The sequence below is a fragment of the Dreissena polymorpha genome, chromosome 11, assembly GCF_020536995.1.
Source record: "Dreissena polymorpha isolate Duluth1 chromosome 11, UMN_Dpol_1.0, whole genome shotgun sequence".
Lineage (NCBI taxonomy): Eukaryota > Metazoa > Mollusca > Bivalvia > Myida > Dreissenidae > Dreissena > Dreissena polymorpha.
Window position 1 is genome coordinate 43,847,510 of NC_068365.1, and position 11,490 is coordinate 43,858,999.

General features: G+C 34.8%; 2 protein-coding genes across 3 annotated transcripts; both read left to right on the forward strand.

Moving 5' to 3' along the window:
- The first annotated feature begins 334 nt into the window (after window positions 1–334).
- On the forward strand, window positions 335–5,506 carry LOC127849794 (tumor susceptibility gene 101 protein-like). Its single transcript, XM_052382546.1, has 5 exons — window positions 335–435; window positions 2,861–2,945; window positions 3,209–3,274; window positions 4,478–4,641; window positions 5,378–5,506. Exons 1-5 carry the CDS (start codon window positions 394–396, stop codon window positions 5,504–5,506), a joined length of 486 nt encoding a protein of 161 aa, XP_052238506.1. The 5' UTR covers window positions 335–393.
- A 163-nt stretch (window positions 5,507–5,669) lies between these two features.
- On the forward strand, window positions 5,670–8,377 carry LOC127850031 (baculoviral IAP repeat-containing protein 8-like). 2 transcript variants are annotated; one of them, XR_008034999.1, is made up of 3 exons: window positions 5,670–5,705; window positions 5,859–5,982; window positions 8,089–8,377. XR_008034999.1 is itself a non-coding variant. In XM_052382770.1 (2 exons), exons 1-2 carry the CDS (start codon window positions 5,891–5,893, stop codon window positions 8,310–8,312), a joined length of 252 nt encoding a protein of 83 aa, XP_052238730.1. In that variant the 5' UTR covers window positions 5,882–5,890; the 3' UTR covers window positions 8,313–8,377. The 2 variants fall into 2 exon arrangements, 1 of the variants encoding a protein (XP_052238730.1); XM_052382770.1 differs by lacking the exon at window positions 5,670–5,705 and having other exon boundaries at window positions 5,882–5,918.
- The last annotated feature ends 3,113 nt before the right edge of the window (window positions 8,378–11,490 follow it).

Here is an 11,490-nt window from a genome sequence, read left to right on the forward strand (position 1 = left end):
TCCAATCATGTGGCGACCGCCGCGCTGATATGCTTGCTCAATCATTAGACGTTCAGAATAGTTTTAGTCACAGAGATGTCGCGTTCTTTTATGCAGTGTCATACCGTTTGACAATAAGTACCTACCCATCAATACAATATCACCTACAATAAAAACGTAAAATGTATTCTTGTGCAGCTTACGTTTCACTTTGTCGTAATAAGTTGTCAGTATACACGTAGTATTGGGCATATTGATTTTGGTAAACCCCACAAGGATATAACATAGGTCTTCCGTAACGAAGACTGTGGAATTTTGGTACCTCTAATATTTGCTATTTTTAGAGTTGGCAAAACACACTTTCGGTTCGAAAATAGTTGAGTGCTTTAAAATTGGCTTACTTTCCACGAACTTATGTCTGCCTGTGAACCATTTCTGAGAAGCTCATTGCAAAAAGTATGTTTTTATTTTTAGCTTAATTTATTTATCTATAGTAAGATTTTAATTATGTAGTATTTAGATAACTTCGAACAGCAATTATTAGGTCCATTCGTTTTAGTACCGATCAACCAATCCTTCCATAGCTTTTCATTGATGGTGTGTTGGTTTAAACCGTGGCGACTTAAAAAAACTATTTAATGTTGTTTAAATGGTTTAAATGAATTTAACATGTCTTGTGAGAACCATACCATATATAATATTTAATATAATTTAACTTTAAATTGAGGTGTAAACAGGCATATGTACATTCAATTTGCATAAGGTTTTTAATCACATTATATGGGAAAAAAAATTGATAAAAAAAAATACAAAAGAACCGTAAGACTCGAAACTTCTTCTGCAAGATTTAAGGTCGGCTTCATTGTTTGAACTGTCATAATTACCGACTCAAAATCGTTCTTAACTGAACTAGTTCAATATCGGTAATTTTTATAGGTTATTCACGTACATGGGATATCCAAAGGTGTCATGTTTCACCTATCGGATATTAATCATAAACAGAAGAATGTTAGATATGACGCACGACTTTAAGTTTGAATGACTTAGATAACAAAAGAAAAGAACGCGTCCAAAGAGAATTAAATACAGTATTTTATGTATATCTGTACATAACCATTAATGCTGTAAATTTGTTTGAAACGTTAATACGACATTTCTAATTTCGGTTCTTTCTTCGAATATTTCCTGTATTCATGGTATTCTACAATCAAATACAACTTTTAAGTTGAAGAAAAACGGACAAAGGAAAGTATCGGAGGCATTCCAAGTTGACAAAGTTGTACAGATTACTTTTATATACAAAGAATATATATCACAAATCTTCATTAAAATACTTAAAAATATATTAACGTGTTCATATTACATTATAAATTACACTATTTTGTAATAGCTGTGCCACTTAGTCTTAAATGAGAAATACGAGTCGAAAATAAAACGGACAATTTACCTTTGTGTACTTACGTTTGTGTTATGTACCAAGGTAAGTATTGATGCAAAGCATCAAAGGGCGTCGGGAATTTCAGTGTAAAAGGCACTCAATGAAGTTACATGGAACGATTTTTTTTCTGCTGTAAATATTAATATATTGGCCGATTAGTTTTAACAAAATAGAAAAAGATACTGGTATAACCATTATCTATGATTTTGTGTTATAACCCCCAAATAACCATTATCTATGATGTTGTGTTATAACCCCCATACAACCATTATCTATGATTTTGTGTTGTAACCCCCAAATATTTCATAGCTCATTTTATTGACAATGGTTTCCTTTTTTTTACTGGCATCCGTGTGCAGTTTTCATAAATGGAACAGAACTATGTAGGTTTTAAAAAATCTGCTTCATCTTGTAAGCGTAATTTCTTATTTTTCTCAACTTCAAGGGGAGATGATTCTGAACTTATTCTTACGTTGCTCATTTACGATAGGGGTTGAGTAATCATTGATATGAAAAAACTGTAAAAGTTTTAATGTGTTTACGAACCCCCACACCCTCTCACACATATATTTCATGGGCATAATAAAAACAAAAAATGGTTACAATAAAACAGCATATTTATTTAAACTAAAATGTCTACATCAAAACAAAAAGTTAACATAGAACACAAATAAAATAATTTGATTCTACTGGGGCTCGAACCTTGGGCCTCTCACATGTGAAGCGAGCGTGTAACCACTACACTACGGAACCGCTTGAAAAATCACCTTCTAACTAAGATATTAATAAGCTATTAATAGTCGATTTAAATGTAAACCCGGAAGTTTAAACGCTGGATAGTGAGCGGGGTTAAAGGTCCATACCAAAGGGTCCATACCACTGGCAAGATACGGGTCAGGCCTGCGGCCTTCTATATGTGGTTCTTAAAAAAAACCTGTAGGAGTACTTGATAGTAATGAGACTGGGGTGCTGTGATGGTGCTCCTCATTGATAAGCGGCTGCTTCCTTTATCAAGACTCATTATTACAATTAATAATACGTGTCGCGCTTCGCGCTCTATAGCGCCTTTATTAGTAACTAGGTGGTTGCTAGGATAGTGGAACAAAGAAGTTTTGTTTTTAAACAAATCCAGAAAGTTTTACCGGTTCGCGTATTTGCCCAGTCCCTGTGATCTTTCATTATTGCCCAGTCCCTGTGATCAGTTATTAATTAAAAGAATTAGCTTTGCATTATTGGCAATAAATGTTGTAGTAAATGTAATAGGCACAAATGCAGTACTTATTTACACTAATTTACACAAAAAATCACCACTATGCAAGATATTCTGACAACAAAATTATATACATTGATCCGTAAAATAACTTCTCCCATAAGCGAAAAAAAACGTATTACATACTAGTCGCCGCACTTCAGTGCGACGCCAATAAAAACGTTTTTTTCCAGTACAAACACCCAGATGTCGCAAAGTTCGATGTACTCAATGCAATCACCATATTTGGAGACTTGGTACCGAAGTATGATGAGTTTGGTAAGAATATACAAATAACATTGTCAATAACGATAATCCACCGTTTCTTAACACGATACTACAAATATTTAACATTTGTACCTCAACCTGTCGATAGGAAGCTTAGCTATTTTAGCTATAAACAATAATCGTCCGAATACTCCTCACTTTGTGTTTCTGAAAATCTTATAAAATGCGATTGCATCATTATAGTTAAAGAAAAAAGTTTGAAGCATTCTGGTTCGCAGAAAACGATGTTTAGCTATTTAAACTGTATTTTTCAGTGTTTGAGGACGGAAGCACTAAGATGCTCGTGCTACTCGACGGAACGATCCCAGTAACTTACCAAGGTCAGGAAATTATTTACAATCGGTAACTAGTACATGCAATCTATGCTACAAAACATTTAAGTCATTGTAGTAACAAAGTCAAGTTCCCTCATTAAAGCACACTTCTTTTAAATGAGTTTTCTCTCCTGCGGTGCAGCTGACGATTCACCCGTTGTAAATGTACTGTAGTAGCATTAAAAGTATGACAAGAGGCTTATTTCTCAAACATATTTTAATGGGTGACGTTGTGTATAACATTTTTCTCTGCACTGAAGCACAACAAATTTGACATGCAAATAATGAGTTAACAATACCAGTTAGTTATGAAATTGGTTTTACTTGACGAAGCAACATTTCATCATTCCACTCTGCCTTTTATATGGAATATTGTTTATTTTATTGTAGAGAGCTCAGTATTAACACTAAGTTCAATGCAATTTAGTAAAGCGTAAAGGAAATCAAGACCTTAAATAAGCTAGAGATAAAGTCTTTATCGACAATTGATAAACAACATAGATTTTCGTCATAAAAGGAACATCATACAATTTTTTTAAATGTTTTTGCGTAATAAATTTAGCCATATTTCTTTAACATATATTACATGTGTACATGAATGAGCTGCATGTTTAGCACTACCGTGTTTACACCAAATGAAAAGTGTTCGATGTGTCAACGTGTTGAGGTTTTTCTCAGAATTCGCAATTGTTGATGGGACTATGAAAGTTTCTGATACTTTCTTTAAAAAAAGCTTTTCGCAATCCTTTTAAAAAAAAGCTTGTGGCAAGCCTATTAACAACAAAAACAAACAAAAAAACGCATACAACCTTAAAACAAAAATCACGCGGTATCGTTTCAAACACAGAGCTTGTGGCAACCCTGTAAGGAATTAGCGTGTGGCAAACATTAAATCAAAGAACGAAAGCAAGCCTTTTAATTATGAGTGTGGGACAAGCCTCAAAACAAAAAACGTGTGGGAACCATTAGATAAAATGCTTACAAGCCTATAAAACAACGAACTTGCGGCATTCAAAAAGCTTGAGGAAAGCCAAAAAAAATAAAACAGCTTGTGGCAAGCCTACACATACGCCGAGATAATTTGACGTTAATCCAACAAAAATATATAACTAGCATAGAACTAAACAAAATTACTAACGCTCATTGTATTAACTATGAAATATACCCAACAATAGTTAGAGTAAAGAATAATTGCATTATTTTCTACAGGTAAAGGGTACAACATTCCAATCCTTATTTGTCTACTTGACAGCCACCCCAACAGTCCCCCGATTGTATTTGTAAAACCCTCCTCAAATATGCTGATCAGACCCGGACGAAATGTTCAACAGAACGGGAAAGTCAACTTGCAATATCAGCGCAAATGGAAATATGTGCGTCAATGATGCGATGGATGTTATATCAACATATTGGTTTATACTATTTAGTCCACTTCATATGTGCGAACAGATTTGATTAATTAAACTTCTTAAAGCGTATAATATTAAGTTTTCACCTGTCTTCTTAATGCGGGAGTCGTTTAATGATTGTCATGTCGGTTCGTCCGCCCAAATGTCCTCTCGTCTGTCAGCCCTTGACATGTGCACTCGATTTTAAGGTGAAATCAACACCGTATACTACAATGCTTATGTGCGTATGACTGTGTTGCTTTTGAACAATTCCTTATCTACCCGTATCCCCCAATCTTACTTAGATCTTTATCTAATTGTGATAATTTTACAGTTGTTGTTAAGAAACTCGACCTTAAAACCCATTTTACCAAACCTTTAAATCTAAAAAATATCTTGTTATAGTAGTATTTCGAATACTGTGGCCTTCTTTTTATAATATAAGCTAGTCCAATTAAATTGGATTATTTCGGAACTAACATATATTTATACGACTTGCACCGAATTTTTGTTTGACTGAATTTGGCCAGTATGTTATTTGTCAAAGTTTTTAAATTTACATAAAATCAAAAACACATTCAAATGCCATACAGTTATTGAATCTTATTTATCAATATGATAGTAATGAAATCGTTGCAAACTTGACAGTCGTGTAATATAATAACCTTTTTTAAATACTTCCATATGCATTGTCCCTACAAAACCTTTCATATATTTTCAGCCTAACTATAACCTTCTAGGGATGATCCAGATGCTCGTGATCGCGTCTGGGGAGCAACCCCCCTTGTATTCACGCCCACAGACGCAACCCGCCTTGACTGGAGGTGAGGTCTTTGGTCGAACTAAATAGTGGTTTGGGTTTAAAATATGTGTTTTCAGATTCGCAATAAGTCAATTAATTAAAAAATTTAAGACGAAAGGTATGTTTATCCTTTGGAGAAAACTCGTTGTGTGTTATATTACAAGATATGGTTCAGATAAAAAAATAAATGTCATGAATTGTTCAGGTTTTGCCGCCAATTTTACGCCCTACAGAAACCCACATCAAGGTCAGTCTCTAGGTCACAGATTGTTGATGTCTTTGATGCGAAGCTGCTTCTCCTTTAAATCATCTTCCATCGGTTTACATTCCATGTGTTTATTTATGTTAAATGTATGTATTACAACTTGATTATTTATGTGTTTAATTGTCTTAATTTAAGATCGACCGGTAGTTGCATCATGCCCCCAATCTATGTCGATCGATGCAGACCATGAAACAGGTAAATTGTCGACGATTTGCGAACTACATGCTTCTATAGTCATGTTGTTATTGACTATGTAACAGTAAGTTCATATCCTAAAATAAATTAGACCGATGCATTGTTCGACAGAGGTATAACTCGGTCATTTTGGGACTTTTATATTATATGAAGAACAAAGCAGGTTGAAATCTCAATAAAAATATTAAAGTGGATTGAGGTTAATAAGCTTTATTTTTTGAATATAAAATTATTTGCGGCGGCTTTAGAATAAAAACTAATTAAATGAATATGTAGTGCCATCCTGACATATGATAAAAACACATAACTAAAACTACTTTACTGGAAAGCTGTATTGTGTACGGTATAATATACGTATTACATATATTTTTGGATACCTAGATTTATACATATGTACTCGTTACTTTATAAGCATTTAAGATCCACGGTGTATCTTGTATGTTTCCTCTACTTTTTTAAATAAGTACACCGACACAACACAGATATTTAAAAAATAGCTGAACGTTCATACTTTGAAAGGACACATGTTAACATCAAGTCTGTTTTAAAAACGAATTTGTAAGGAGAAATTTTCTTCCATGATACAGGAACTGGCTAACCGTTTTCTCCAATTAGTATAATGTTCTCAATGACAAATGCCGAATTCGTCGTTGATTAGTTTTGTTGCAGATACTGATATGCGAGTCATTATTTTTACAGTGTACGAGCTATTGATTTTTAATTCCACTCGTATGTCTATGCTTTTTGCAAGTTCGCGCCAATTTTGATTTGTTTATTTTATTGTATTGCTTTAAACTGAATTCGTCAGGCTATTCATACGAAAAAGCTTTTTTTCCTTAACCTCTTGTCGATGATCACAATATCATAATCAAAACGTGTTTTGTCCTAGAACAGATTTTGTCGAGTGATTAAAACTATAACATTTGGATTTGCAAATTTGAATTTTAGTTCGATTTGCCATTGAGAATAGGCGCCGTCCATGGTATTAAGTTTTTTATGTCGACTCGAAAATAAATTGGTGTAGATTCTTATTTTAACTCCACGTAAACTATATTTAGCAATGCGTCTCATCATCACATAATTTGAAGAAATATAAAGTGATGTTTGGCAGTGGGACGTGTGGTTTTGCATTTAATGTTCCTGTATCAAATATTCGCCTTGTTATATCTACATATTGTTTCATGTTATAATCGTTACTTACTACCATAATAGAGGCTAATGATGATTATAATATTGTAGGAATCGAACATTACACATTTTCGCTTTTTCCATTATTTTGATCCTTTTTCTTAGTAGACTTTAAAAAGCTGGCCTTATCGACCTTACTATAATATTAATTTAAAAGCCTCGATTGTTACACATTAACATCAATTACGTACTAGAATATTAACTATTAGGCATAGTCTTAACTTTTAATAAACACACGCAAGTCCATTTAAGTGTTCATATCGATTAATGTCTATTGATTTTATTCTAACACAACGATTCCCAATGTTCGATAAATATTCTAAACTATAAGTTAAATGTAATGGCCTTTTGGCCCCATGACAATAACAAATTGTTTGACCGTAATGTCCGACCGTGTACGTGATTCTACTACCTATGCTGAAGAACAATATAGATTGGAACACCCTTTGGTGACGTGAACAAGTTATGACGGGATTTTGTGCAAAACCACGTGCCCATAGGTAGCGAAGTAATATGATATATTCGACAGACGAATAGGATGGCAGTCCGCTATTTACATGAAATCATACAACAGTCAATGGGCTGCCCGCATACTCAAGACATGTCTAATTTACGAGATAAGCAATGAGTAATTAACTTGGTGCCTTCTTCGCGTCTAGTTTGACGTTATTTATAAGATACAATCTGTATTGGCCATCTTACATCGTTCTGAAACATGTATCCGTTAATTCATTAATTAACTGGGCTCTTTGTATGTAAGATATTGCTTATAGTCTGAATTTGCCAATTGTGTGACCGGCTAATAACAATAAATTTATTTTGTTTATAATTTTCCAATGCGTATAATGTTTAATATACTAATATTTAATATAATATCTAATTTAATAATATTTAATGTCTTTTTGTTGGTAATTTACTTTGTTACGCTACAACTAAATGTGTAAAATCACCATGCAATGGTTATATGTATCAACCTTTTTAGGAAGTGACTCGTCAACCATCGATGAGGAACTTCAGGAACTCCAAAAGCTGCAAGGGTTACTGAGGTGTAAGATTTGCAAGGCCCGGCGTGTAGCCTTGACATTCCTGCCCTGTGGCCACTGTGTCACCTGCGAGGAGTGCGGCCCCAAGGTCCTGAGCTGCCCGATATGTCCCAAGAATGTTGCGCAAGTTCAACGAACAGTGAAAACAATATTTGCGCCATAAATGGTGGTTCATTGTGTGTATTTATGTAATTATTGAAGACAAACATTATTATGTAATACTTGGTAAGTGATTGCAGCGCGTGCTTTTATGATGTAGTCTACTCGCTTTTTTTCAGCGGTATGTCTAAATAAAACTAAGGTTCCAGGCTTGTTTTTCGGCAGCATTATCGTTTGAAAATAATAAACAATCATTGTTAAAGATTATTTGGGTACGAACATATTATTAAGAAGATTGAACTAAGACAAATTTAGTTTAAAATAGAATTGCAGAGTATTTGACTATCCTTATTTCATTTAAATGATAAAAAGGTTTAATAAAGCCAATACTGGCGGTGTTGATCATGGGTTTTAGTGGGACCTCCTTTTAGGCGATTGAGATTAAACTTATTTATGTTTTAACAATTGCGCAAAAGTTCATGGGAAAATAACTATAATTGAGTAGTGTCTGAGAAACTGGGCTAAATGCATGTCCGCACAGGCTAATCAGGGCATCACCTTCCGCCTAAACTGGATTAACTTATTTTCGTGTAGAAGAGACTTCCTTTAAAGGAAAAATACCATAAAAGCGGAAAGTGTCGCCCTGATTAGCCTTACACTTTACGCACATGCAATTAAGCCCAGTTTTCTCAGAACACGACTAAATTATTGTCATTGTATTTTTAGAGTTATTACTTTTGCTTTTTATTGTGCAGAACACAACTGCATACTACAATTTTTTAGCATAGTTTTAACCCATTTATGCCTAGTGGACTGTTCCATCCTTCTAAATTGGATCAATTTATTTCCAAAATTAGGAATGTCTAGTATATATTTCTATATTTAGAATATTTCTTACAGAAAACAGCAAACAGCGCAGATCCTGATGAGTTGCCGCATCATGCGACGTCTCATCTGGGTCTACGCTGTTTGCCAAGTCATTTTTTCTAGACGCTAGGCGTAAATGGGTTCACATGATACGCGGTATTCCGAATGAAACTTCGCATGCTGGTAAAGGCCTTGGAAAGGCAGTTCGGAGTTAAATGTTAGTCATAATAAACGGTTCATAGGCGAACCTAAAAGATCCACACAAAAAATAAAGGTAAGTGCAAGAGCATTTTTTGGTATTGTCCAAAATTTGTTTATTGTAAAGAGCCCTCAAAATAGTATAATTAATAATGCAAAAGCATAGGAATTCGAATCTGTATTTAAAACCACACATGTTTCCGAGTATGAAGATAGGACGGACGTGTAAACGGATGGAATACCAGATAAAACAAACAATAGCCAATGTCAGGTATTTCGAGTCAATTAAAAGACAAAAGTGTGTTCATGAAATAAATAAACACCCTTATTAAAAGTACATACTGAAGAAAACTATTTGTTACCAACCTGAGTTTCAGAAAAACTCCAACATACTGTGCAGATCCGAATAGACGATACCCGAAACTGTTGTTTTTCGTAAAACGCAAAATGAAGGAATTTAGCATAAACTTACGTACAACACTATTTCTGTGTATTTGACGATACTTACTTGCATTTAACGGCTCGTTAGGAATAGGCATAAAAGTTATTACAATGCACCAATCACATTTAAACATGTCACTGCCCAAGTACTATTAAATAATGACACTTGATATAAACAAAGTAAGTAAGTGTTAAGTGTAACATTGCCGTGACCACTTGCTTAAATGAAGGAGTGTTATATGTTTCACTTTACTGAGTAAATAGTAACTGATATTATCTCGATGACAAATACATTTAATATTTAGAAATGAGATTTTTTTTAACTCTAGGTAATAGCGTGAGAAAAGAAATATTTGCACCAGCGCTTATATGATTCACAATGTATAAATACAATACAGGATGAACGATGTAATAGTTTTCTAAACAGGATTACTTAAACTTTTATTAAAATTTTGTTTTCATGTTAGTCCGAAATATCAGCGTAATTTAAAAACCTATTTAATAAAGAAAAACAACCACACGAGAAATATAAATTAATATTTACAATACATGCTAATCTTTCCTTTCCTCTCGCTATGTGAGACGCCAGGAACACAAAGTTATTTATTAGGAAGATGTTCCTGTCAGTCATGTCTTTTGTTTTGCCGATTTTGTATTTTGTTAAATAGTCCTGATGCTCTCATAACATGTCTTCAACATAGGCCTTGACTCTAGATTAAGCTCTGCTGCGTTTGAATCCAGAGGTCTGTCGACTTTGCCTTGTTGTGTATTTCTTCATGTTTACAACATACGGTTCTCTTTGAGCCAATCGGACAGGTCGACCTTCTTTTCCTCTGAAAGGACGAGGGACGCCTTCTTTTTCTTTCTAGAGTTTGTTTCTTTGGGCGTTGCTGATGCTTGAAGATGTAATTGTGAAGCAAGTTGCGATCTTGAACTGGGTCATGAGCGTGTGTGTGTTTATGTGTGTGTGCGTGCTTGTGTGTGCGCGTGCGTGTGGGGCGTGTGCGTGCGTGCGTTTAGATCTGTGTGTACGTTTCTCGGAGCTTCTGCGCCTCAGGCTGCATTATGTGTGGACAAGTAGTGTGTCCCCACACTCCTACATATAACTTCATTCTCTTCGGACTAATCTAAAAAAAAAGCTGTATTTTCAAGTGGTTGGTTTTTTACAGAAATATTTCAATGTTTGTGTGGTTTTATGATGTTGGGAAAGCTCGATAACCGGAGGAAACCTCTCCTGTCCGGTATGGTGACAACAAAACAAAGTAGATGCTGCCAGAAATGGGTATTGAACCCAGGTGCCTAGGTGAGAAGCGCTAATACCAACCACTTCACGTATTCTACCGGAAAACCAAATTGATGGAATCACCGAAAATCAACCTGCTTTTATACATGTATCATCGATCTAGATAAGTGCGTATCACTTCCGTGTTTATCCGTGTCGTTTTCGTGAAGGTCTGGGATGGTCAGTGAAGATGAAGTGTTACTACGTGTTTATCCGGGGCTATCCATTTCTCTGCCGTGTTGAACCGGGGCAGTCCGTGTAAGCGCCTTGATGATTGCGTGTTGCTGCAAAGTTTGTCCGTGCTGGTCCAGGTTAGGTCCGTGTGGATGCCTTGTTACATCTCAGGTGATGTTTTTTTAAAATACCAAAATCGAAGGATCGCCCAGGATCTTACTTTCGTATTCATCTATGCTTATATGGCTTTGGGGATTTACTGTGACATTTGTAAATCATC

Bases quoted from the DNA above. Each gene is read 5' to 3' on its own strand.
- LOC127850031 (XM_052382770.1), top strand. From the start codon at position 5,891: ATGTCGATCGATGCAGACCATGAAACAG. The intron at 5,919-8,088 runs GTAAATTGTCGA...CAACCTTTTTAG, and splicing joins CGATGCAGACCATGAAACAG to GAAGTGACTCGTCAACCATC.
- LOC127849794 (XM_052382546.1), top strand. From the start codon at position 394: ATGTCTGCCTGTGAACCATTTCTGAGAAGCTCATTGCAAAAA. The intron at 3,275-4,477 runs GTCAGGAAATTA...TATTTTCTACAG, and splicing joins GATCCCAGTAACTTACCAAG to GTAAAGGGTACAACATTCCA. The intron at 4,642-5,377 runs GTGCGTCAATGA...ATATATTTTCAG, and splicing joins ATCAGCGCAAATGGAAATAT to CCTAACTATAACCTTCTAGG.